Consider the following 22,953-nt stretch of genomic DNA (forward strand, 5'->3'; position numbering starts at 1 on the left):
ATCATGTTATATCATTTAAAAACAAACACATCTATCAAGCAAGTTTGAGTAAGGTAGGAGATTTTTTTAGCATCCTTGTTAATGGATCGAGATCAGGTATCTGATCTGTATCTGAAACCTCCTCTGCGATTCATTTATAATATAGTTAAATCAACTCTGCAAGTTTGAAAAAGTACTATTATCATGCGACATGTTCTAAAATACTAAACCTCCTCCAGCATCTGAAACTTATAGCTCTGATTCAGAATCCTTGCCTGCATGTGGAGTGCATCAGAATCCCACTATGCATCATCTATTTAACTTTGATAAAGACTGAACCAAAATAACTAAGATTTGTCTATCAAAGTACACATGCTCTAAAAACTTTGACAAGCTCAAAAAACAATAACCTATCCAGTTTCCGAGATCTATGGCTCAGATTAAGCCTCTCAAGTGCATCAGTATCATAAGATGCACATCCATGCAAGTTTGGTGATGTTAGGACAAGTAATAACCATGATATAATCATCAAAGGGCACCTGCTCAAAAAACCGTAACCTCATACATCATTCGAAACCTATGACTCAAATTCAGCATTCAAGCCTGTCAAGTGCCTCAGTATCATGAGACGCATCATTCATGCAAGTTTGGTGAAGTTAGGACCAGTAGTAACTTAGAAATGCTTTCAAAGGGCACCTGCACCAAAAACTTCAACCTGCTCTAAAAACCTTAATCTCCTCCAGCATCTGAAATTCATGATCTAGATTCAGCATTCAAGCCTGTCAAGTCCATAAGTAGGTCCAGGCTCCGATTTCACAAAAAAACTTAAGTTTTTACCTAAGTTTAATCTCAAATCCTGAGAATTTACTCAGCTGAGATTTTTCTCAAATTGCGTTTCACAAAACAAACTTAGTCACTTCTCAGCTGAGTTGAATTTTTTACTTACTCGGGCAAGTTTTCTAGTGTATTTTGTCTGTTAACAAGACGATAATGGCAAATTCGTTGCCAATGTCTACGATGGCGACACTGCCGTCTGTTGTTAATTGCCATATTTGAGAATTTATTTTGACTTAAGTCTGCTATGAAGGTAACTTAAGTTTTTTCTCAAATTGAGTAAAAAAAAAAACGACTAAGATTTTTTTGTGAAACGCAGATATTTGAGTTTTCTCAAATTTGAGAAAAAACTCAAATATTGGAGAAAAAACTCAGACTTTAAGTCTGAGATTTGACTTAAGTTTTTTTTGTGAAATCGGAGCCTCTTTTTCTTAATCTGGGTGGATAATGCTACCTAAGGTCTAGTGCTCAAACCTCTTAGCCATTCTAATCACAACAAAATACTTTATATTTAAATGCTTTATGTTATTTTGGCCTAGAATTTACACACTTGAATTATTTTCCTAGAATGTTCACTTGTTGGGATACAAAATGATACATGTATTTCTAATGTATTCACAATATTTTTACATTATTTTGTTCATGTTGCATATTTTTAATCCTAATTTAATCAATTTTCTGATTATGAATACAGAAAGATACAGATGTGATTTTTAGTAACAGATCTAGATTTAAGACTATCAATAATGTTCTTAATACATTATGTACATATATATGTGCATGGCTATTTTTAAAAACCAGTGTGTGTTGCACAGTTCTCTCCAAAACTTTTTGCTTCATAATTGCTTAATATGCAGCTTTTCATCTTTAGATTTTGTTAAATTACAAATTCAACAACCTTAAAACATTAACAATATATAAGTTCATTTTATTTTACAAACATACATTAAATGCTACTGTAATAACATTTACTTACTAGGAAGATAAGACAATGAAGTATAAATCATCTTTTGATGAGTTATTCTGAGAGTGACAGAAAATAAAAAATTATCACAAAAATAAAAATAAACCATTTTACATGAATTGTTTGTATGTTTGAAAGGATTTTTTATCAGAACAACATAAAATTATGTCTTCTGACTCTTTACTTTCAAATGTATAGGCAACATCATAAGTGACAAGGACTTTGACACCAATATACATTAACTATAGTTCTGTATCTGTTTTTGAGTGAGGAATGAGGGTAAGTCCCTCACATGCAAATTAAAGATAATAAATACTAGAACATATAATGTGCACATAGCACATGACAATATTAATTTTAGAGTTACTCTATCATCTAGTTGGAACAACTCTGGGTTTACACATATCCACTTTGGTGGTCTGGATGTGGAAGGCGGGTGCCACCCAGGAACCACACGGACACCTTTCCCCATACCACAGGAAGGAGCCAATTTTACAATTACATTTGGGACATGACAGCTTTCCTTCAAGATCCTGAATGGATCCTGCCATCCATCTGACCGGCTCGATGAAGTATGATAAATCACAGACCGCAGGGTCATTAGGTTTTTCGGTCTTCTCCGTGGACACTTTCCCCCTCCAGCTGAATGCAACCTCTCCCTCTCCGACACAGTGCTTCATGATCCCTGACTGCTTGAACAGGGCCTGTCGACATTTACGACATTTAAACACTACATCCTCTTTTTTGAGTTCCTCAGCAGTATCAAAGTAATCGGCCTGCAGCTTAAGTCTCTCTTCAGAAGTGGAGCCCTGTAAGTTGTCGGCCAGCTTCTTGAGTCTATACTGCCTGTATTTCTCATGTGTCCTGTCCATGGCACAACCCATTTCCTCAAACAAAAGCAGCTGAGAAACGAACCCTTCATTGGGACACACCATTGGTCTTTTATTTTTCACAATTTCCAAGGCCTCTTCATAAGTTATTTTGTTTTTATACATAAGATAAGCAATCGCAATGGTTGCACTTCTGGAACACCCCATAAGGCAATGCACCAGAACACTGCCTCCACTCTCAGTGGCATCTTCTATGAAATGGAAACATTCTTCAAAATGGCTGAGAAGGTCAGTGAATTCAAGGTCAAGTCCATAAATAAACTTGTACTTGTAGCTTTCTGTGATGCTCCGATGTAGGGGAACATTGTTGATGGTCAAGATGTGAGTGACATTATTTTGTTTCAGCTGGTCTGTTCTGTGTACTGCCCTTTCTGCGCCTATATAGATGTTGTCCACTATGTGGCTAAAGTCTGACTCCTTAGAACCTTCCATCTTTATTTGTGTCAAATTGTCTTAATCCACTTATTCTATAACTGAACAAAAAATAACATGTCAAATAAATATTGGTAGTACCTTTTTAAAAACATTTTTGCATACTGTAACAAGTTTTAAATGTAAACACAATGGCAAGCATTAATCTACAATTGTCACATATATGGTTGCCAGAGTTTTAAGAGCATAAAGATATATATATATATATATATACATGTATAACGAACCCTTCATATCATAATAAACAATATATAGAGCTGAATCTAATAATAAACCCAATTAGTTTCATTATTAATTATCAAACTCTTGATGATTGATAATGAAACTAGTTGAGTTTATATCGATGTTGTTATTTTTTTCATATATTACTACTTGTGTGGATTTACACTATATATTTTTGGAGAATATATTACAATACCATGGTAAAAGAGAGGAAAATTGAAAATCTTTACATTGCCAACTGAAGGCTGCACATAATTCCAAAGCCACACCAGAAGTTTTTCGTTAAATAAAACTCGTAGAAAAATACATGTTTTATATAACTTGCTGACTAGTCAACTCAGTACCTAAATCTTTAAGTGAAGTTGACTTGGAACCTGGCAAACTAAGCCTCTGGTTATAACTGGATTTATCATAATTTTATCAGCATATTTTAAATTTTTACTTATCATAAATAATTCAATTTCCTATTGGTAACTTAGTCTGATTTCATCAGCTAAGAGAATTACTGTAACATTAGTATAGTAGTAAAATAGTAACGTTTAACTATGTTAATAGAAAACAACATCGCCAAACTGAGCTATAACTTGACACATATTAAAATTTCTCGTGTAAACACAGCAATTTTATTTACCAGCATAATAATTTAAATAAGAAAATTTGATATACTTTTTCAAATACATGGATTTCAATATGATTATGAAATGTCACACCAGCTTCATCATCATGTATAACAATTTAAACTCTTATTTAAGTTTAAGGTAAACAGTGTGTTTAAAAATTATATAATGGCTTTATTTCGAGATTCGGATACTTTGAAGAAAATCGGAAAATCGGAAATCTACAATGGCATAATAAAAAAATTTAACACCTGAGGAAATTCGGATATTTTCACGTGGTCCAAAGATTGCAAAAGTTTCAATGTGACAATAAAAACCCCATGACATCTACCCCTTTATATGCTCTTATTCAAATTACATGTAATCCAAAAAAAATGTCTTTTCTCACCTTGAAAACAATGAAATAAGCTAAGTTCTGAAAATAGGGAAATGTGTTTGTTGTGGAACTCTTTTGCCTCTTAAACTTTCGTAACCCTTTTGACTCTTGATGCTACGCGATGAAGAAACCCGAAAAGCTACGAAATCAAGTAAAAGTTGGACATTCGGCAAACCTCGGCTGATTCCGTAACCTACATAGATGAGATACGAATCGGCCGAGGTGTGCCGAGCGAAAGTTGGACGAACCACTTCTAATGACAGGTAAGACTGTACATGTAAGTCGATAAAAACATGGAGACGCTATTTAACACAAGTCCATTACAGGTAGATCTAACTTCTTAGCATGCATTTTATTAACTGTTTGTTTAATAGAAGAAAAAAACCCGAAACATGAAGGCCTACTGTTTCTGTACACAACGCCGCGCTGTAGCCTGTAGGCATCTTACTGAACAAGGAAATGCCATATGAATTGACAGGGGCCATTCCCGTTTTAACATTAATTTCAATGTAACCATATGAAATTAATGTTAAAACGGGCTTGGCCCCTGTGTATACAACTATAAACATGTCATAGGTGTAGGTAGCGTTGGTTTGACGTGTAGGAAATTTAATAAAATCAGACGCGAAGCACCCAAGGAAGTGTGCAACCAGGAAGATTAACACCCAGTTTGGAAGGGGTGGGGGGGGGGGGGGGTAAAGAACGGTATCAGGAGAAAACGTACCCAGGAGAAAACGTACCCAGGAGAAAACGTACCCAATTTCTAGGGTACGTTTTCTCCTGGAGAAAACGTACCCGGGTACGTTTTCTCCAGGAGAAAACGTACCCTATGAAAATAATAAATATACTACTTAATAGTTTTTAATACTTTTAAATACTATTTTACACTAAATATTCCGGAAAGTATGAATTTTATAGATATATGAATTTAATACTTTATATATTTAAAGGGTTTGGACATATAAGATAGTTTTCAAATGCTACTTTTATGCATATTTTAATGTATAAATATATAGAAATGTATTCATTTATTTTAGTACGAATGACCTGTCATACATTGTTATCTGTCTACTTCTTCTAAGTTTTCCATTTACCGTAAGCCTTACATATTTGAGTATTTTTATGCGAGATCCCCTGATTGCCTTTTAATTATAGAGATAATCAATTAAATACCTGAACAGTTATTATTATGTAATGTTATGCATTGCCTCCCCGCGCTAAGGAGGTAAAAATATTCACTCCCCACACATTATACATGTCAGTGCCATCGGAAGCAAATTGAAAGTGGGGGAGGGAGGGTAGGGGCTAGACTTATAAGGATTATTTATTTATGATCAGGAAATCACATATTTACTAAGACTGACTGTTCAGTCAGTGTGTTGTAGTTCATCTCGTAGTATTTTTCATATATATGAATCAAACAAATATTTAAAAGACTTGGACTTGATTTGAGCTAAAAAATTTCAACTTAGTTTTATAAATAATTTTCAATAGTTGATAGAATTTCAATGTTCGTTATAAGTAATCTCCTATAAACCTTTGAAACTTTCAAAGTATGGTCAATTCTTGAGACATTTCGTTTATTTACAACCTATATATACATAAAACATGTAAAACGCGCTATCGATTTCTTGAGATACTCATCATTTAGTTCTCCAAATTAGATTGCAGTAAAATTCATTATTTAACGGTTTCCTTTATTGTGGATCAATTGCCGACTCAGGCGATGTTCGTGTATGTGAATGTAACAAATTATTGTCTAATTAAACATAATTATTATCTTAATAATTTATGTACGTGTCATGTATTTAAAAACAACAGCAACATTTGAACAATGTTTATTGTATATTTTATTTTGTTTCATCCAAGAATATTTATGAAAAATACAATTTATTATTTTCACAGGGTACGTTTTCTCCAGGAGAAAACGTACCCTAGAAATTGGGTACGTTTTCTCCTGGGTACGTTTTCTCCTGGGTACGTTTTCTCCAGCATTCTAAAGAACTGACTTGCAAAATCTGATGCATATAGGCTGTCTTCATCTTTCATAGAAACTTGAACCTATACATCTTACATCTGAGCGTGATATGGTTGACTTAGGTTTACAAATTGATATCTTTAATTGTCATAAAATGCATTGCTGCATGGTGCCCGAGTTTCAGGAGAAAACGTACCCGGGAGAAAACGTACCCAGGAGAAAACGTACCCAATCTTTACCCTATGAAAATCAAAATTATACTTATTAATAGTTTTTAATATTTTTAAATAATTTTCAAATGCTACTTTTATGCATATTTCAATGCATAGATGTATAGAAATATATTCATTTTATGAATAATATCTTTATAATAATTGTAGCAACTTTTATTTTAGTACGAATGACCTGTCTTAAAGTGTTATCAGTCTACTTCTTCTAATTATCCATTTATCGGTAGCCTTACCGATTTGAGTGTCTCTATGCGAGATCCCCTGATTTTTATTATAGTGATAATCAATTAAATACCTGAGCAGTTATTATTATGTAATATTATATAAATAGTGCCTGTTTGGGAGGGTAACAGTTGAAATTGACACCCCGAGAAAACCATTGTCAACCGACGCGAAGCGGAGGTAGACAATGGTTTTCGAGGGGTGTCAATTTCAACTGTTATCCTCCCAAACAGGCACTATTTATTTTGTTATACTGAATGTCTTTTTTAAAAATTTTAAGAAAATTTTACTGCTTTTATATAGGAATAACGTGAATTCTACAGCGAACCGTACGCGCATAATTTTCGCGCATGTAACATTTTTTAATGTTACCCGTTGCCAAGTGCGTTGCTAACGCTGAGGGTAATAGTAAATATTATTAACTGCGTCTTAACCAATCAGATTTCAGTATTTAACATGAAAGTATAACAATATGTATTGCCTCCCCGCGCATGAGGTAAAATATTCACTCTCCACACATTATACATGTCAGTGGCATCGGAAGCAAATTGACTGTTCAATGTTACATCTCGTAGTACTTTCCATGTATATGAATCAAACAAATGTTTAAAAGACTTGGACTTGGTTTTATTAAAGCAACTTTGTTTTATAGATAATTTTTAAAAAAATGTTTTAAAAAACGTGATATCGACTTCTTCTGATACTCATCATTTAGTTCTCCAAATGAGATTGCAATAAAAACTAATTATTTGACGGTTCCGTTTATGGTGGATTAATTGTCAACTAATTAAAATGCTCAGGCCATGTTCATGAATGTGTATGTTACAAATTATTGTATGCATTTAAGAACAACAACAACAAATGTGAAATGATACAAATGTTCATGGTATATTTTATTTTTTTTCATTTAAGAATATCTGTGAAAACCATTATTTATTATTTTCATAGGGTACGTTTTCTCTTTCTCTTGGAGAAAACGTACCCTATAAATTGCGTACGTTTTCTCCTGGGTACGTTTTCTCCAGCATTCCTTTGCCCTAGGTCTGTTTGCTCTAATTATCGTTCGCCCCAATAATCATTCGCCCCAAACTAAATTCGTCGCGCCTTGTTTTTAAATCAACCACAGCATAAGTTATTTATTTAATTTTAACTTAAAACATGTTAACTTTTAATAATTATATGTATATTCTAGCGTTATGTTTTAAATTCTTTCAACAAAAAAGATGTAATTGGTATAATTGTAAAATTTTATTTCGGTAAATTTTTGATAACCGTCTTGTTGTTTTTATAATGATTCAGTTCAGTTCTTTATTTACTTTAAGCTTAATACAGCTTATCAGTACAATAAATATAAACATTCACTTGATGTTTTTTTTAACAATTAAAGAAATTGCTTTAATTGGCTCATTCAGAAGCTAGTAAGCAGATGATTATCACCTATTCTATCTTTTAAAAATTTACATAACACAATCCTTTGATCTCTAAATGAGATAAATATAATTAATATATGGAGATTTCAATATGGTTTTATTATTAGGTGAAATTTAAAATTCGTGTAAGTACAAAATTATAACAGAAGAATATAAAATGTTGTAACATTAAAAAAAAAAATTAGATAAATCAATCCACAAGTCTCCGTATCAATATCATGTCACTGTCAGTCGATTGGTGATTATTATGTAAAAGAGAAAAGGGTGGTATTGTTTTCATTAATTAATCTCTTCATAATGTTTAAATTGATCAGAATACAAAAATACATTAATCTTTTATAAAAATAAGGCGAATGTAAACTAGGGCGAACGGCGTCAAGGGCAAATGCGTTTTAAGGTGAACGAACAGCCAATCTAGTCCCCCCCCCCCCTACCAAAGTATAGACCCAAGGTTTTTATTCATGTTTTTATAAAGCATACTTTTATACTGATATATAAACAAAAATAGTTTATACATTATAGCCACCATCTTCAATATAGCCAAGTGTTTTCAGTCCACTCTGCTTACCATATTAATTATAGGGATAGGAGTGGACTGCAAACCCTTGGTTTGAATATGTATTGCCACTTGTATATATATTATATATGAATAGATGATTAATTTTTATTTAATGATAGAAAATGTATCATAGCAATATAATGTTAATCTGTATAAATAATCCAATGTTCATGGAAAGTATATTGTAAAATGTATATATTTCAAAATTCGCTTAGTATGCTTATTAATAACACTACTGCAGTAAAAATTGGCAAAATAAAAACACACCTCACAGAGTATATAATTGCTACAATGTCCTATTATATTGTGACCTGACAAAACTAGTGTATGTACATGTGTAAGTTAATGAAACCCTCACAGCTTGTGTGAGAATAAACCTGTCAGTTGTATATATCCATAATAAGCATGATGTCCTTGATGTGGTTAGGCTATATATCATCAATTGTCTAGAAGGTGAATGAAAATTATAAGATTATGTTTCAAGGATATACTATTACTATGTATATGTGTTGATTGTGTTTAAGAATTCATAAAATTTATACATATAGCTTATTCAATAAATATTGTGTGAACTTTATAAATACTTTACATTTTCTGAGCTTGTGCATCAACAGCTAGTATAATGCACCCCCTATTATATAAAGTACATTTTTCAACTTGAAGCCATTCAAGCATCAATAAATCTTTGAAGTTGGATTACTGTCATGAAATTTCAAGAGAAAAAAAAATGATCAGTACTGTTACAGTATATTAAATATATGAAATATATATATACCTGATGCTAAAAGTTGATTGATGTTAAAACACTGAATAATTTCTCTAGGCAGGGATTATGCAGGCCACTTAAAAAGCTGCAGGGTCGACTTTCATCTGAACAGGATTTGGAACAGTTGATGGGGAAATGTTAACACACAGATAGATATATAAACATGTACCCCCAAGTTATTTGACAATGAGCGGACAACTTACAAAGACTAGCTCTTTCTGTATATCAGGCGGCCAGATCGTTATCACAGGTAATATCATGCAGATTTTAAAATTTAAATTCTTTCAAATTTGATAGTAATCAGACATCTATTTAATTAGTGTTTGATACTGTGAAATATAATCCTTTCAATGTATTGATGAGCCTGTTTGTTTGTAAAGAAACTCTGTAAACATGTGGCTGATTTTTGACATGAGCTAAAAGATTGAAACAATTAAGCAGAGTCAATATGAACTACAATTGCTGAATTGATCTTTATGTTTTATTGTGTTCATGTTTATCAAAGGACTTGTTAATTCATTGCATAAAATGATCAATATTTATAAACATATGAAAACTTGTACACATTCTATTTTCAAATTAGTTACAGGGATAAAATTATAATTGCATTTGTGATGTAATTTTTATGCTTAAACAAGACTGGTGTATCCCTTGGCCTTAATTAATACATCATGGTCATTTATTATTTCTAGAGAAGTAATTTTGCCCATGGACCTGTATAACATTTCTATAGTATACAACATTGGTAGGATTTCCTTTTGTGCTCTGTACACTATATGTATATCATTTTGTACTGCTGAAATTACACAAAGACAATGATTAATTTATTCTGATAGAGTGATAATATTAATATTCTTTTTCCATTCCACTGATGTTGAAATCTTTTGACTAATTTTTATGTGTGTAATAATTAAATAATATATATTAAATAAGATATAACTTGTAATGAATGTATGACACATTAATTAATTTAATAACATTGCTATGATTCAACATAACATGGTAAATACCATTTTCCTAAAGATTTTTTCCAAAACCCTATTTATCTTACCAGTACATTTTCCAGCTACTGATCTTATTATGTATAGTTTATTTAGTACATGTGGCATATTAACATAATCTAACTACACTTGTCAGAACATCCTGTTTGATTTATATCAATAACAAACAATGTGTTCTCAGGAAAACTGTCGAAAGTATCAGCTTTATGGTTATAATCAATTCTTGGTATGCTCTGTCTGTTGAATTATTAGCAATGGTGTAAAACCTCAAACTTTTTCTGATAAAAGACAAAGAATAACATGCAAAGAAGTATCTTAGACACTGACTTAGATCTATTCTCATTGTATGAATAGGTTGACATGAAGTGGACTGGATGAGTTGATATTTACCCTGAAACCTGTATAGATCTCTTACAAACACACACACAAACTTGGCACAAAGTAGAGGTCCTATTCTGAACTGATGAGACAAAGTCTGTACAGATAGCAAACATCATGAACAGCTTCTTTTCACCTTACAACCAACTACAGGTAAGTACCCTTCATTCCAAAGACAGTGTAACATTGACCAACTACAGGTAAGTACCGTTCATTCCAATGACAGTGTACCATTAACCACCTACAGGTAAGTACTGTTCATTCCATGGACAGTGTACTGTTAACCAACTACAGGTAAGTACCGATCATTTGATGGTCATACTATTGTTAACCAACTACAGGTAAGTACCCTTCATTCCACAGACAGTGTAACATTAACCAACTACAGGTAAGTACCGTTCATTCCACAGACAGTGTAACATTAACCAACTACAGGTAAGTACCGTTCATTCCACTGATAGTGTACCATTAACCAACTACAGGTAAGTAACATTCATTCCACAGTCAGTGTACTGTTAACCACTTTTATTGTCGAAAAGTTTATTTCAAGTTTTATACCACTGATAGACTGGTTCTCTCGATTGACTTTTTTAAGACCAAGCCTATTTTATTGATTTGAAAAAATTACCTTGTACACTTACAGTTGCAAGAGACATTAAGAAATTGGTTTACAGCGACAAATATTTCTGTCAACAGGTTCTAGTAGTGACATCGCATTCTCGAATGAGATTAAAAATGTTTTACAGTGAGTGACCACATTTAGGTGGTGAAAAAATTGAGATTGAAGCTGTGAATTTTTTCCAAAAATAATAAGTAGTTTGCAGTATACACCTTAATAAGTATTACTTAGGACGTTGATTCTACTGACTTTAAAAGCACTGTATTACATGTACTTATTTATCAAATATTCAAAGAAATTATTGCAACATGCAGTAGGAATTTATTTCCCTAACAAACAGTACATTGATTTTCACTTGATTTCTAGACTGAAATCATTTGAAATGTGATAATTTAATTCATGCAGATTAGATCAATTCTATGTGTATATGATGAAGCCTTGAATTTATTGATTAAAATGAAAATGTCGTATGCTTTTGTCACAGATGAACAACCATAGTAGGATGACCCCATTTTAAAAGGAAAATTAATGTGGTTGATTTATTTATATGTGGCAGTGCTGTAAAACTGACAATCTTGGTCTCATAATTAATATGTAAGCCACAAATTAACTTTAATGGGGTGTGTACAAGGTTTTAGTGAATTTTGTATAAGTTAATTTGTAATGCTTGATATGTACAGTTCTGAAGTGTCAAAAAGATAGAGTGATATGATAATTAAATCCGGGAAAGGTAAAAAAAAATTGACACACACCTTTAAACAGAAATTGACATTATCAAACAGGAGCGTTCTTTTTAGAAGTGTGAACCAAACTGAATGTTAACACAGATAACACATGCTTTGGACTATTCCTGGGAGTGAGGCCATTGTTTTTTCATCTTGTTTTTCTATTTCCTGTCAATTACAAATGTAAATTGTTGTAATTTGGATCTCTGAACATTCCATTATTTTGTGATGTGGCTTTATTTCTCCGTTTCATAAAAGAGACACTACGGAGAAGGGGAATTGTAGATCTGTTCGGAGTAAAATTTGGTATGGTGACTTTCATAGAATCTTTACAATCTTTTTATCATTTTCTTTATTCACAGAAAGTCATAAGTATTTAAGATTAGCAATTCAGTCATTTTTATTTAAATTTCTGGATGATTAGGTGCATAGAGAATTCAGTAATGATTTAATTACTTCTGCATGCCGTATTGAAGCATAATGTATTTTATTTTTTATTGTGATTTTACTTACTATAATAAGGCTGGTAACAACGTACTGATACCATATTGTACCGATTCACACTTTTATCTTAGAAGCTTGAATACTGTATTCAAAGGGTCGGAAAAATTGTTAGTGTTGTGATAGACAACTCTTAAACATTGAGTACTAAGCTTGTTGTGATTTTTAGGATGCCCAGTTGCCCACTTTTGGAAAGCCAAAGCCCAAAATGAAGAAGCCCGGACGTTTGTTTTCGTTGGTGATTGTTGTGTTGGCACTCGGGATTGTCCTCACTCTGTTGAACATCTACGAGCTTCATAAGATGAGGGAAACTGGGAACCTTCAGCAAGCTGTTCAGCCACAGACAGAGGGAAAGCCAGGGAAATATGCTGTCCGGACCCCCATTGTGTGGGTGGAGGGAAAAAAGGTACAAGAGAACACTGTTGTTTTAATATGGGTAATGGATATGCCACCTGGATCACCTTCCCGTTTGAATTGGTTGATATGATTGCATGATCAAATGATTCATTATTATTTTGAATGCAATGTCAGCAAATTTTCTTTTGATTTTGAAGTTTTGTTGATATCTTTATATTTTCAAAAATTCTACAACTTATATAGAAACTTTTGAACTGGTGGGTATATTTCATGTCAAAGAGCATTAAAATTTGAAAATAAAAGATTAATTCAACTTCAAATAGAAGAAAATCTGGCTATCCTATGTGTTCACCATGTTGCTTATTACAATTAAAGTACACCTGAAGCATTAGTTGACTGAACAGTTAATACCATAAGCGTATTATATTTGGCGTGTACGATATTTTGCGGAATATGATTTATCAGCAAATTAGAGTGAATTTGATTTAATTACTGTAGATTCCTTATTTTACGCGAGTACTTAATTCCGCGATTCAACGATTTACCATCAAATCGCGAGAACATAAAATCGCGAATGGCGAAATTTCATCATAGTTTCATGTAGTTTACATGTCTCCCAAAATTAAAAGCGAGATTTTAGAATTTGCGAGACGGGCTTCTCGCGATTTTACGCGGATATCAATTCCTCGCGTTTAATTAGGAATTTACAGTAGCGCATTTCTGAATGTACCTATTTATCTACTTACATGTATATATTTTACATTTGGTGATGTACTTGATTAAACGGATGCCGTTTTCCGCCAAAAAATGCTAAACAGAATACACAGCCAAATGTAATACTTTAACAGTATAGTCTGGCTTAACCTGAAGCATGTGTTAACTTTCTATCTATTTTTACAGTTAGAGTCCTGCCACCTGAAGTATGTGTTAATTGTCTGACTATTATTACAGGTATAGCGTCTGGCTACCTGATGCATGTGTTAATGTCGGACTTTTGTTAGAGTGACTGGTTACCTTATGCACGCATTAACTGTCTGGCTATTGTTACAGTTAGAATCTGGCTACATGAAGCATTTGTTGACTGTGTGTCCATTTTTACAGTTAGATTCTGGCTACCTGTATTGTGTTAATGTCAGACTTTTGTTACAGTTAGAGTCTGGTTACTTGAAGCATTTAATTTGTTAACTTTCTATCTATTTTTACAGTTAGAGTCTGGCTACCTGAAGCATGTGTTTGCTGTATTTGACAGAATTGGATATGCACTTGGCAATGGCGAATCTGACTGGGATGTTCTCTGGTCTCATGAGTATCCATTTGAATCTCTGGCCAAGAAAATGTCAGTTCTAAAACCTCACCAAAAGGTTAGTACTTTACTCCTCTGTGTATTAAAAAATGGTTGTTATCTCATTTATCATATTTAATAAGGACTAGAAGGGTAAAATGTCTTGGTCTTGATTACAAGCACAAGGACATGCAATGTTTTAAAACCTTGTGGTTTGTGGCTTGGTGACATTTGGATTCTGAATTTAGTTTACTTATATTTTTTAGTGTAGCTTTTTTGTGTGAATGTAAATGCAACAACTGGTATATGTCTTTGATTGACAGAAAATATCCCTGAAAAACTTTGTTAGATGTCATCTCTCTTCACAGGTGAACCATTTCCCGGGCTCTGGATACATAACCAACAAAGTCAGTCTGGCTGTGTCCACCAACCCCTTCATACCCCGGGCCTTCAAGATCCCCAAGGAGAAAAGACAATTCCTCCAATATGTAAGTCTGTGATGAATTTACTGCATATTTGTATAGTAAAATGTAAATGTTTTATTATCTTATACATGTGAAGTGTGTTTTGGTATATCACTGATTTTTCTGCTAATAGAACCATTTTAACAAGACTTTGGACTTTCTGTTGGACTTAGCTACCTATTTCTTTCATCAAAACAAGTTAAAAATGATGCGGTTTCAAGCGAAATATGCACCGATTGTGTAGTCTTAGCTCAAAAGCCAGACAAATCTTGTTGATTTCAAAGATATATGGTTGAGTGGCCAGCAATGAAATAGACAGGGCTACGTCACATTGCTGTTTGACACATCTAACCAAAGTCCAAGCTCTTGTTAAAATGGTTCTAAGATGAAGGACTGAGATACACAATATGACACTCGTGCGTTAAATTGCAGGCAGAGGAACACCCACACACGCTGTGGGTCCAGAAGAGAAATAGCCATAGGGGCATCAAGATCAAACATGTGCAGGGTAGGTGTATACCTTTTCTATACTTCAAAGTTTTATATTCCTCATTTTTCCATTATATCAACTTGTTTATGAACATAAATTAATTGCTTCATTATATTAAAAAGGAGACTTTGAAACTTGTCAAATTATACAATATTGTTTGTAGTTATGTACAACAATAATTTGATTGTTCTCGGATGTTAAGTGGTGTGAGAGTTATCTTCTCCTCTGATTTTGCTCTAGAATTGGACTTGTCAGATGACGGCTCTTTTGTTCAGATGTTTGTGGATAGACCGTTCCTTATTGATGGGAGGTGGGTAGCAAAGTTTCATCCCTGTATTCTGCACATTCATTAAACATATTTTTAGATAGAATTTATGGAAAGTTAAAAATATAATAACAACTGTAACGATTGCTAAAATCTGAAATATATATGTACCAGGTACATGTTTTTAACATTCCACTATCAATATTCAGAAAATTTGACATTGGTGTGTACACAACCTTGACCTCCATTGACCCCCTGAGAGTGTACATTCTGGAGTCCGAGGCATTGTTCAGGTCAGTACCTTACCTTGGTTGTGTCACATACTTTATTCATGTTAGCCAATTTTCATAACAACCAAGATGTAGAATAGATAACAATATGTTTAGTATGTCTCTTTGTCCTAAACTTTTTCAAATTATGAAATAGACCTAAATTTCTATACATGTACATGTAAAACTTCAAGCTTTCTAAACTCAAGGCCAAACTTGAATGAATTGTAAAGTTGAAGGTCACTCCTCAAGTTTAAATTGATCACAATGATTGGTTAATACATGGTTAGGACATAGTATTTTTTGTGGTATCCATTGCGAGTTAACTTCAAATGTGACGGAATTCTTGTATTGAATATGATTGTTTTAGGTTCTGTTCCCATGACTACTACCCATTTGACGCCCGAGACATCAAGAAGTATGTCGTAGGGGATGATTACACACCAGTGTGGGAGGTACTGTACAGAATAAGTTTGGAAATCAGTAGCATACAGTCTATGCTTGGCACAGTGCCGCACATTTAATGTGCATCACAAACATCCCTTGTACAGTTCCAATCTTTTTTTTTAGAATTTTATCTGTCTCTTTTCCTTCAACATTCGCACCAATTGTGTTAACCTTGGAAATAATTTATATGTGCATGCTCTTTGTTCTTTATTATTTATTTGATTTTTGAATTACTTGTTGCTAATCATTTGATATGCATGTGCTTTGATAGTTTTAACCCTACATGTATATTCTCTTTCAGATTCCTTCACTTAAGAAGCTGTACAGAGAACTGAACTTTAACTTTAAGGATGCTTTTAATGCCTATCTAGATATGAAAGGTAAGGAAACATGTTTTAATGAATAATGATGAATGTTTTGTTTGAACATTTTTCAGGTGGAAAAATTGTTCTTATTATTATGTAAGCATTTTAAGGGAGATAACTCATATTCTTGTATGTCGCAGGCCACAACTCTCGAAAGCTGTGGGCGGATATAACCTCAGCCATCAAAACAGTGTACCTACAGAAGGAGGCTGCTCTCATTTCTGCCACCAATAAATACACATCGTCTAGGTCAGTACCAGAACTGGTCAAAATTTTGTCTGTTGTTATGCATTGTACCTGTCTTTGCATAGTAGTTTTTATTCTATTTTAATTTATTTTATTTTTATTTTTTTTTTAGAAATTTCTTTGAAATGGTTCGATTTGATTTTGCGTTGGATGAGGATTTGAATGTTTACCTCATGGAGGTGAGAGAATTATTTGTGCATGAATGTACAACATAGTATATCATTAGTTCACATACTGGCAATTTCAGTTTCTTTATTGACCAACTAAGGGCACTCAAAGGGCAACAGGAAGATTGTACAATAAACATACTGGTAGCAAAATTTCTGATGTGATACATGTATATGTACCCCCAGTAAACACACTTAACACTACGTATAATATTTAAATTTGATCTATTTTTAAATGATTCAGAATTTTTTAAAGGATCTGTATATTATGAAATCAAAATACTGACTGTACATGTATCAATATTTTCTGCCAGGTGAATATGTCTCCCAACCTGTCATCTGGTCACTTCCGAGAGAATACCTTAATGTATGAACAGGTGGTGTTTAACCTGTTGAGTCTGGTCCTTGTCACCAGGCCGGTCAGCCATGATTTCTCACAAAGGTAAGCTTACCTGTCAAAGGTACATCAGAGTATCGCTTGCTCTACAGCATCAATTTTGTGATAAAACAGGTAGACTCTAGGAGAGCAAATCCTGTTGAATCATCCTGATATTGTTTTGATTCTGAACAACCACTGAAACAACTCTGGGGCTCAGATGAGGCTCAATGTTTAAGATGTATATAGACTTGCTGATCCCATTACATTGTATGAAAGAAAACTACCATGTACCGGTACAAAATTTTCCTTTGCATTCTGGTATATTATTATATTATTTGAATGGTTCATCAAATATTTATTATATTTATATTTCAGATATGTTTGTGTATAATGCTAGCTTGATATTAACTCAATGTCATGAAAGAAATTAAGAGAGGTTTCCATTTTTCACGCTTAATATTGTGTGATTTGTTTCCAGTTCTGAAGACGAGGCCAACATGAGGGTGTCAGACAAAGACATTTCTGTTTTCCCCGAATGGTGCCTCAGTGCACAGTGCCTCCACAGCTGCGAAAATGAGGTAAACTAACAGGATGTGTTACATTCCCTGTGTTTACATACTTTGTGGTTGTTATCCAACTCTATAATGCTACAGATGGCTTTCTTTTGAATACCTATAGTCAAACAGTTTGATTTGCTTTGATGATAGTTGAATCCAAAAACTTTTCAAAAAGCTTTGTCCTTTATTTATAGATGTGTAAATTATGCAGTCCCTGTGTGTCTCTGTCTATGAAGAAGACTCTGAAACTGGCGTACTTAGAACATATCAACAAAGGAAACTGTGGACGTGTTCTTCCTCAAAGAATGGTGAGATTTCAGTGATCAAGGAAGATAACTCAGAGTTATTCCCCTTTAATCTTAGCTTTTATCTATGAATGATTCAAGTTTTTCTAAACTTACAGCTTCACCTCAGAATATGCTTTGTATATCGCCAGTTATTTTAGAGGTAGCAATCGTAAAGTTTTAACATTCTTTTGAATTTTTGTTTCAGTCAGGAGAGTTTGCATTACAGTGGACTCCATCCCACAGTGACCCGGAGTTCCACAGTCTGAACCATAGAAACAAGCTGATGTACATGTGGTTTGTGGGCAAGTGTAGACAAAGCACCTCTTGGTGCTGAAACTTAGGTAACTACTGCCTCAGAGGCGATACCTATTGCAAACCACAGCCCCGGAGGAAGTGTGCCTGTATAATGCTTAAAGCTTACCCAGGGACACCCCAAGGAAAGCTGCAGCCTTAAGGATGGTTGCTCAACAGAAAATCCCCCAAGTTAGATGACTATGTTTTAATGAATGTACAAATCAAGCCATCTCAGAAACACTTTGAAAATCTATATAGATTTATTCATAAATGAATTTAATCAATTTATCATGTTTATAAATGCTAAAGTAGGGCATTTTGTCCACAGAGACATTAATATTACATATATATCTGCAGAAAATTGATGTGTTTGAAGCTACCTGGTAGATGAAATTTAACAGGCCAGTGTTGTTACAGGGGTTTTACATTTTGGTTTTATTGTAAGCTGTAATAGAGAAATTTTTTTTATCTCTGAAGTGTATTTTTATTTTCATTTCTTTGAGAACAGTGTTTTAGTAGCAGCAATAATGTAGCCCCAAACATTTCAAACATGTGATATTGACCAAATATATCATCTTTATAGAATGGCCTGGCACTTTTTGTACAACAAGACTCATTAGATTGTACTGTGTAAATGAAATGTGTAAATGTAATGTATAAGTGTAAATGTAAATATAATGTGTAAATGTGTAAATGACTCTGTGATATAGATTAGCTTTCACTTAACCACTGAATTCATTGTGTATTGTTATGAAAGTGATTTAAATTGCTCAATGTTGAATGCTTATAAGCTGCTTATAAGCTATATTATTTTATAAGTCATATCATAAAACATAAATCATATCATTTTATTACCAAAGGTATACAATATATACAAATACTGAATATCAGCAAACTGTTTTGTGCAATACATACCGAATTGTGGTCTGATTGAACAATGAGATTAATATCAACTGAATCTCAAGTTTTACCAACTATTGCATATATTTAATTTGTACGACAAGTGATGTGATATACATGTACATTGTATTTACTTTGTATTCTGTTATATTGTAAATTTTCTATTATCTTCCACTGTTTCATACAACAAAGAAAGAATTTTACACTTATCTTTTTGTAGTTTTAGTATCATGTTATACACTTTTATTCTATTACAAGGTCTACTTAATTTATTTATTCAGTATCCTGTGTTCATGGATGTCCAAATACTGCGGTTCATCAATATTCATTGAATACCAATTTTCGTGGATTTCGTTGTTAAAGCTGAACACCGCTCGTAAATAGGCAATGTCCGCCATATTTCTCTTTAATCACTGCTGTTCCTACAACCCTTATATAAGGGACAGACCTCTAAACAGTTCAAAGTACTTCGCTGTAGAGGTCTCACCTGTGTGGACGTTCATTTTGCTTCGCCGTGTTACCCGGTCGCGATGAAATTATCAAATTTTACACACTTTTTGAAGCCAGGAGAATACTAACATCAAATAAATTGGTCAATGCATTATTTACGAACAGAAAATGAACATAAGATAGGAAAAAAATGCATAAAATCTAAAGACCACGAAAGGAATGCTACATGTCGGCCACGAGGTTCAGGTGTGCAATCGGGTGTAACGAAATCGAAGGGTTTATATACCAGGTATCTGTGTGATGGTGCCTATTTACGAGCGGTGTTCAGCTTTAAGTTGATCCACGAAATTAAATGTTCATTGAAGTTCAATATCAACTAACATTTTGTATTGATAGGATCATTGGCCACGAAATTACGTATCCTTGAAACTGTGGTTTTCAGAAAATCCACGAAAATTGATACCCACGAAAATTAATGAAACCACAGTACTAGTACAGTAAAACTAGCAAAACACTCTATATGGCTAGTTCTCCATTACTTGTATTGATGTTTTTCTAACACTCTCGGGTCCCAAGATCCAGATGTTTTATCACATCTTTTTCCTTATATCAATGTTGTTATCATCAATTTCTTTAGCTAATTGTGGAATATTTAAAGTACATGTACAGAAATAGATATTATCAACATCTATATTTTTTTTAAGAATATTAATTATTAATAGAGATTTATTTTCTAGGTGTTTTTTATCACATGCCCTGGCTATTACAATAATCTATCCCAGTTCTCAATGATTTTCAGAAGTTCAGTTCATAGTAATGTGTATTATGAAAGAACTTATGCCTGATATCTTAAAATTCTGATTTTTATGAAATATCTCTGTTTACATTATCTTGACACAGACTTTTTACAGTTACAATTCATAATTAGCTAGTAGCTTGCGTATATACAGGAATACATCTACCAGCACTTCTTATGTAAACTTTTTTGGGGTGTATACTGATGTACATCTTTTCTTTTTAAGTTTTGCATACTGTAAATTCCTTATATTACACGAGTACTTAATTCCGCGATCCTGCTGTTTTGCATCAAATCGCGAGTAAGAATATAAAATCACGAACGCGGGACATATATTCATATTTCTGATAGTCTTCAACTCTCAGAAAATAATAGCGAGGTTTTAAAATCTGCGATTTAACGCGGATATAAATTCCTCGTGTTTATTAAGGAATTTACAGTAGTGCAATAATTTAATATTAAAGAGAATTATTTTAATTTTTTTTATTGTATGTACTTATGTATTGGTACATACTTGTATACTCGGTGTGAAACATACAGGGTCTTAGTTAACACATCACGGTGAGCTGGTTTGTTGTATAATATGTCGGGCACTACTGAGCCTTTTAACTAGCAAGGCAATATCTTATTGATAATTTAAAATTATACATGTGAATGTGCACTCTCGACTAAGGTAAAGTAGAAGAATTCTAAATATCTTACTATAAGTGGGAGAAATTAATATTCATTGATCTTTTAAAGGGGCATGGTCACGATTTTGGTCAAAAATTATTTTTCGAAATTTTATGTTTACAATGCTTTAGTTAAGCATTTTTAATAAGCAACCAAAATTTGAGTGTCGATCGCTGAGTTATAAGCGAGTTACAGAGCTTACATTTCTTTGCAATGTAAACAAAACGTTTGTTTACATTTTAAATGTTGGAGTGAAAATTCCAGTTTTAAACTTAAAATGAATGTGTTAAACGTTAAAAACAATTTATTTATGCTTAAAATGAATAAGGAGATAGACTAATCAGCTTAAAAAAGATTTTTTACTGGTATATTGAACGTATGTAAACATAAACACGGCACGAGCCTTGTTTACATGACAATGAATTGTGAGCGCTGTATCTTGCTTAAAACTCTACAACTGGCCCTCAATTTTTTTTTAATCATTAGAAATGCATTTCTAAAGCATTTTAAATAATAAAAACAGGAAAATAAAATCGTGACCATGCCCCTTTAAAAGATAGAAATATATGTTACTTACATGTACAAATGACTTGTTTTTTTTTACGGTTGAATAAGAATAGATTGTAAAATAAAACACTATAGTTCATTTCTCATACTTTAGATACGTTCAATTTTTGTGGGTACCATTCATCCATAAGTAAGCATCTGTGATGAATCATGAAATTTGATCATTATCTATTTTTTTTATGAAAATGAATCCATTTAAATACATTCCAAGCACAAAGTTGTAAGAAAAATGAGTGGCAATCCATGAAAATTGGTTCTCATAAAAGCAGACATGTAATGTTTTCATGAAGATATAAATGTATTGTTACATAATTATATGATGCAATTAATTCCTGTTGTTGAATTTTTGTCAAATTGTTATCAGAACAGAATAAAAAAGAAGTTAAATATTACTACAAAGAAAGTGTTTTCTTATCATGTACTCACAAGCAAGAGGAATGGTTAATACAAATGACGAGAGGTAAAGGGGCCACATAGCTCACCTGAGTAGCAATGTCCGTATTAAACCTTGATCAAATCAGCTTTACAATATCAAATACAAAATATCTGGACAAAATATTAGAAAAGATCGTGTTTTAAAAAAAAAATTAAATTTCGCTTACATTTTTTAATGTTTAACATTTAGCTCCTTTTGTTGTTCAGTTTTTAAAACTTTTTCTTTATTTATTATGATGTAAAATGTCACACATATGCACCCACCCCAATTTTTGCCCCACTCTATCCATGGGGATCATGATTTGAACAGAATAAAATTTACACTACTTGTGGATTCTTCCACATATGATCCAGCTTTTTACCAAATGGTTTTTGAGAAGAATTTTCTTTTAGGTTGTATGTAAAAGATCACCCCCCCCCCCCTTACCCCAAATTGTGACCCCACCCTACCCTCAGGGGTCATGATTTGAAAAAAAAAGCCTCGCATTTACACTACCTAAGAATGCTTACAAACAAATTTCAGCTTTTCTGACCAAATAGA

At 33.0% G+C, this 22,953-nt stretch overlaps 2 protein-coding genes across 4 annotated transcripts; one reads left to right on the forward strand and one right to left on the reverse strand.

Moving 5' to 3' along the window:
• Positions 1 to 1,720: 1,720 nt before the first annotated feature.
• On the reverse strand, positions 1,721 to 9,646 carry LOC128176378 (dual specificity protein phosphatase 12-like). Of its 2 annotated transcripts, none has more exons than XM_052842658.1 (2): positions 9,509 to 9,646; positions 1,721 to 3,140 (listed from the first exon to the last, which is right to left on the reverse strand). In XM_052842658.1, exon 2 carries the CDS (start codon positions 3,097 to 3,099, stop codon positions 2,149 to 2,151), a length of 951 nt encoding a protein of 316 aa, XP_052698618.1. In that variant the 5' UTR covers positions 3,100 to 3,140; positions 9,509 to 9,646; the 3' UTR covers positions 1,721 to 2,148. The 2 variants fall into 2 exon arrangements, with proteins under 2 accessions (XP_052698618.1, XP_052698617.1); XM_052842657.1 differs by lacking the exon at positions 9,509 to 9,646 and adding an exon at positions 4,327 to 4,437.
• LOC128176377 (probable tubulin polyglutamylase ttll-15) lies at positions 9,612 to 22,380 on the forward strand. Of its 2 annotated transcripts, XM_052842654.1 has the most exons (16): positions 9,612 to 9,749; positions 10,855 to 11,031; positions 12,893 to 13,129; positions 14,286 to 14,441; positions 14,731 to 14,850; positions 15,259 to 15,334; positions 15,557 to 15,626; positions 15,791 to 15,874; positions 16,221 to 16,305; positions 16,599 to 16,677; positions 16,803 to 16,911; positions 17,021 to 17,087; positions 17,390 to 17,517; positions 17,933 to 18,032; positions 18,206 to 18,319; positions 18,504 to 22,380. In XM_052842654.1, the coding sequence occupies exons 2-16, from the start codon at positions 10,996 to 10,998 to the stop codon at positions 18,630 to 18,632; spliced, it is 1,590 nt and encodes a 529-aa protein (XP_052698614.1). In that variant the 5' UTR covers positions 9,612 to 9,749; positions 10,855 to 10,995; the 3' UTR covers positions 18,633 to 22,380. The 2 variants fall into 2 exon arrangements, with proteins under 2 accessions (XP_052698614.1, XP_052698616.1); XM_052842656.1 differs by lacking the exons at positions 9,612 to 9,749; positions 10,855 to 11,031 and adding an exon at positions 11,104 to 12,528.
• Positions 22,381 to 22,953: the final 573 nt, after the last annotated feature.

Source organism: Crassostrea angulata, chromosome 3 (assembly GCF_025612915.1).
Source record: "Crassostrea angulata isolate pt1a10 chromosome 3, ASM2561291v2, whole genome shotgun sequence".
Lineage (NCBI taxonomy): Eukaryota > Metazoa > Mollusca > Bivalvia > Ostreida > Ostreidae > Magallana > Magallana angulata.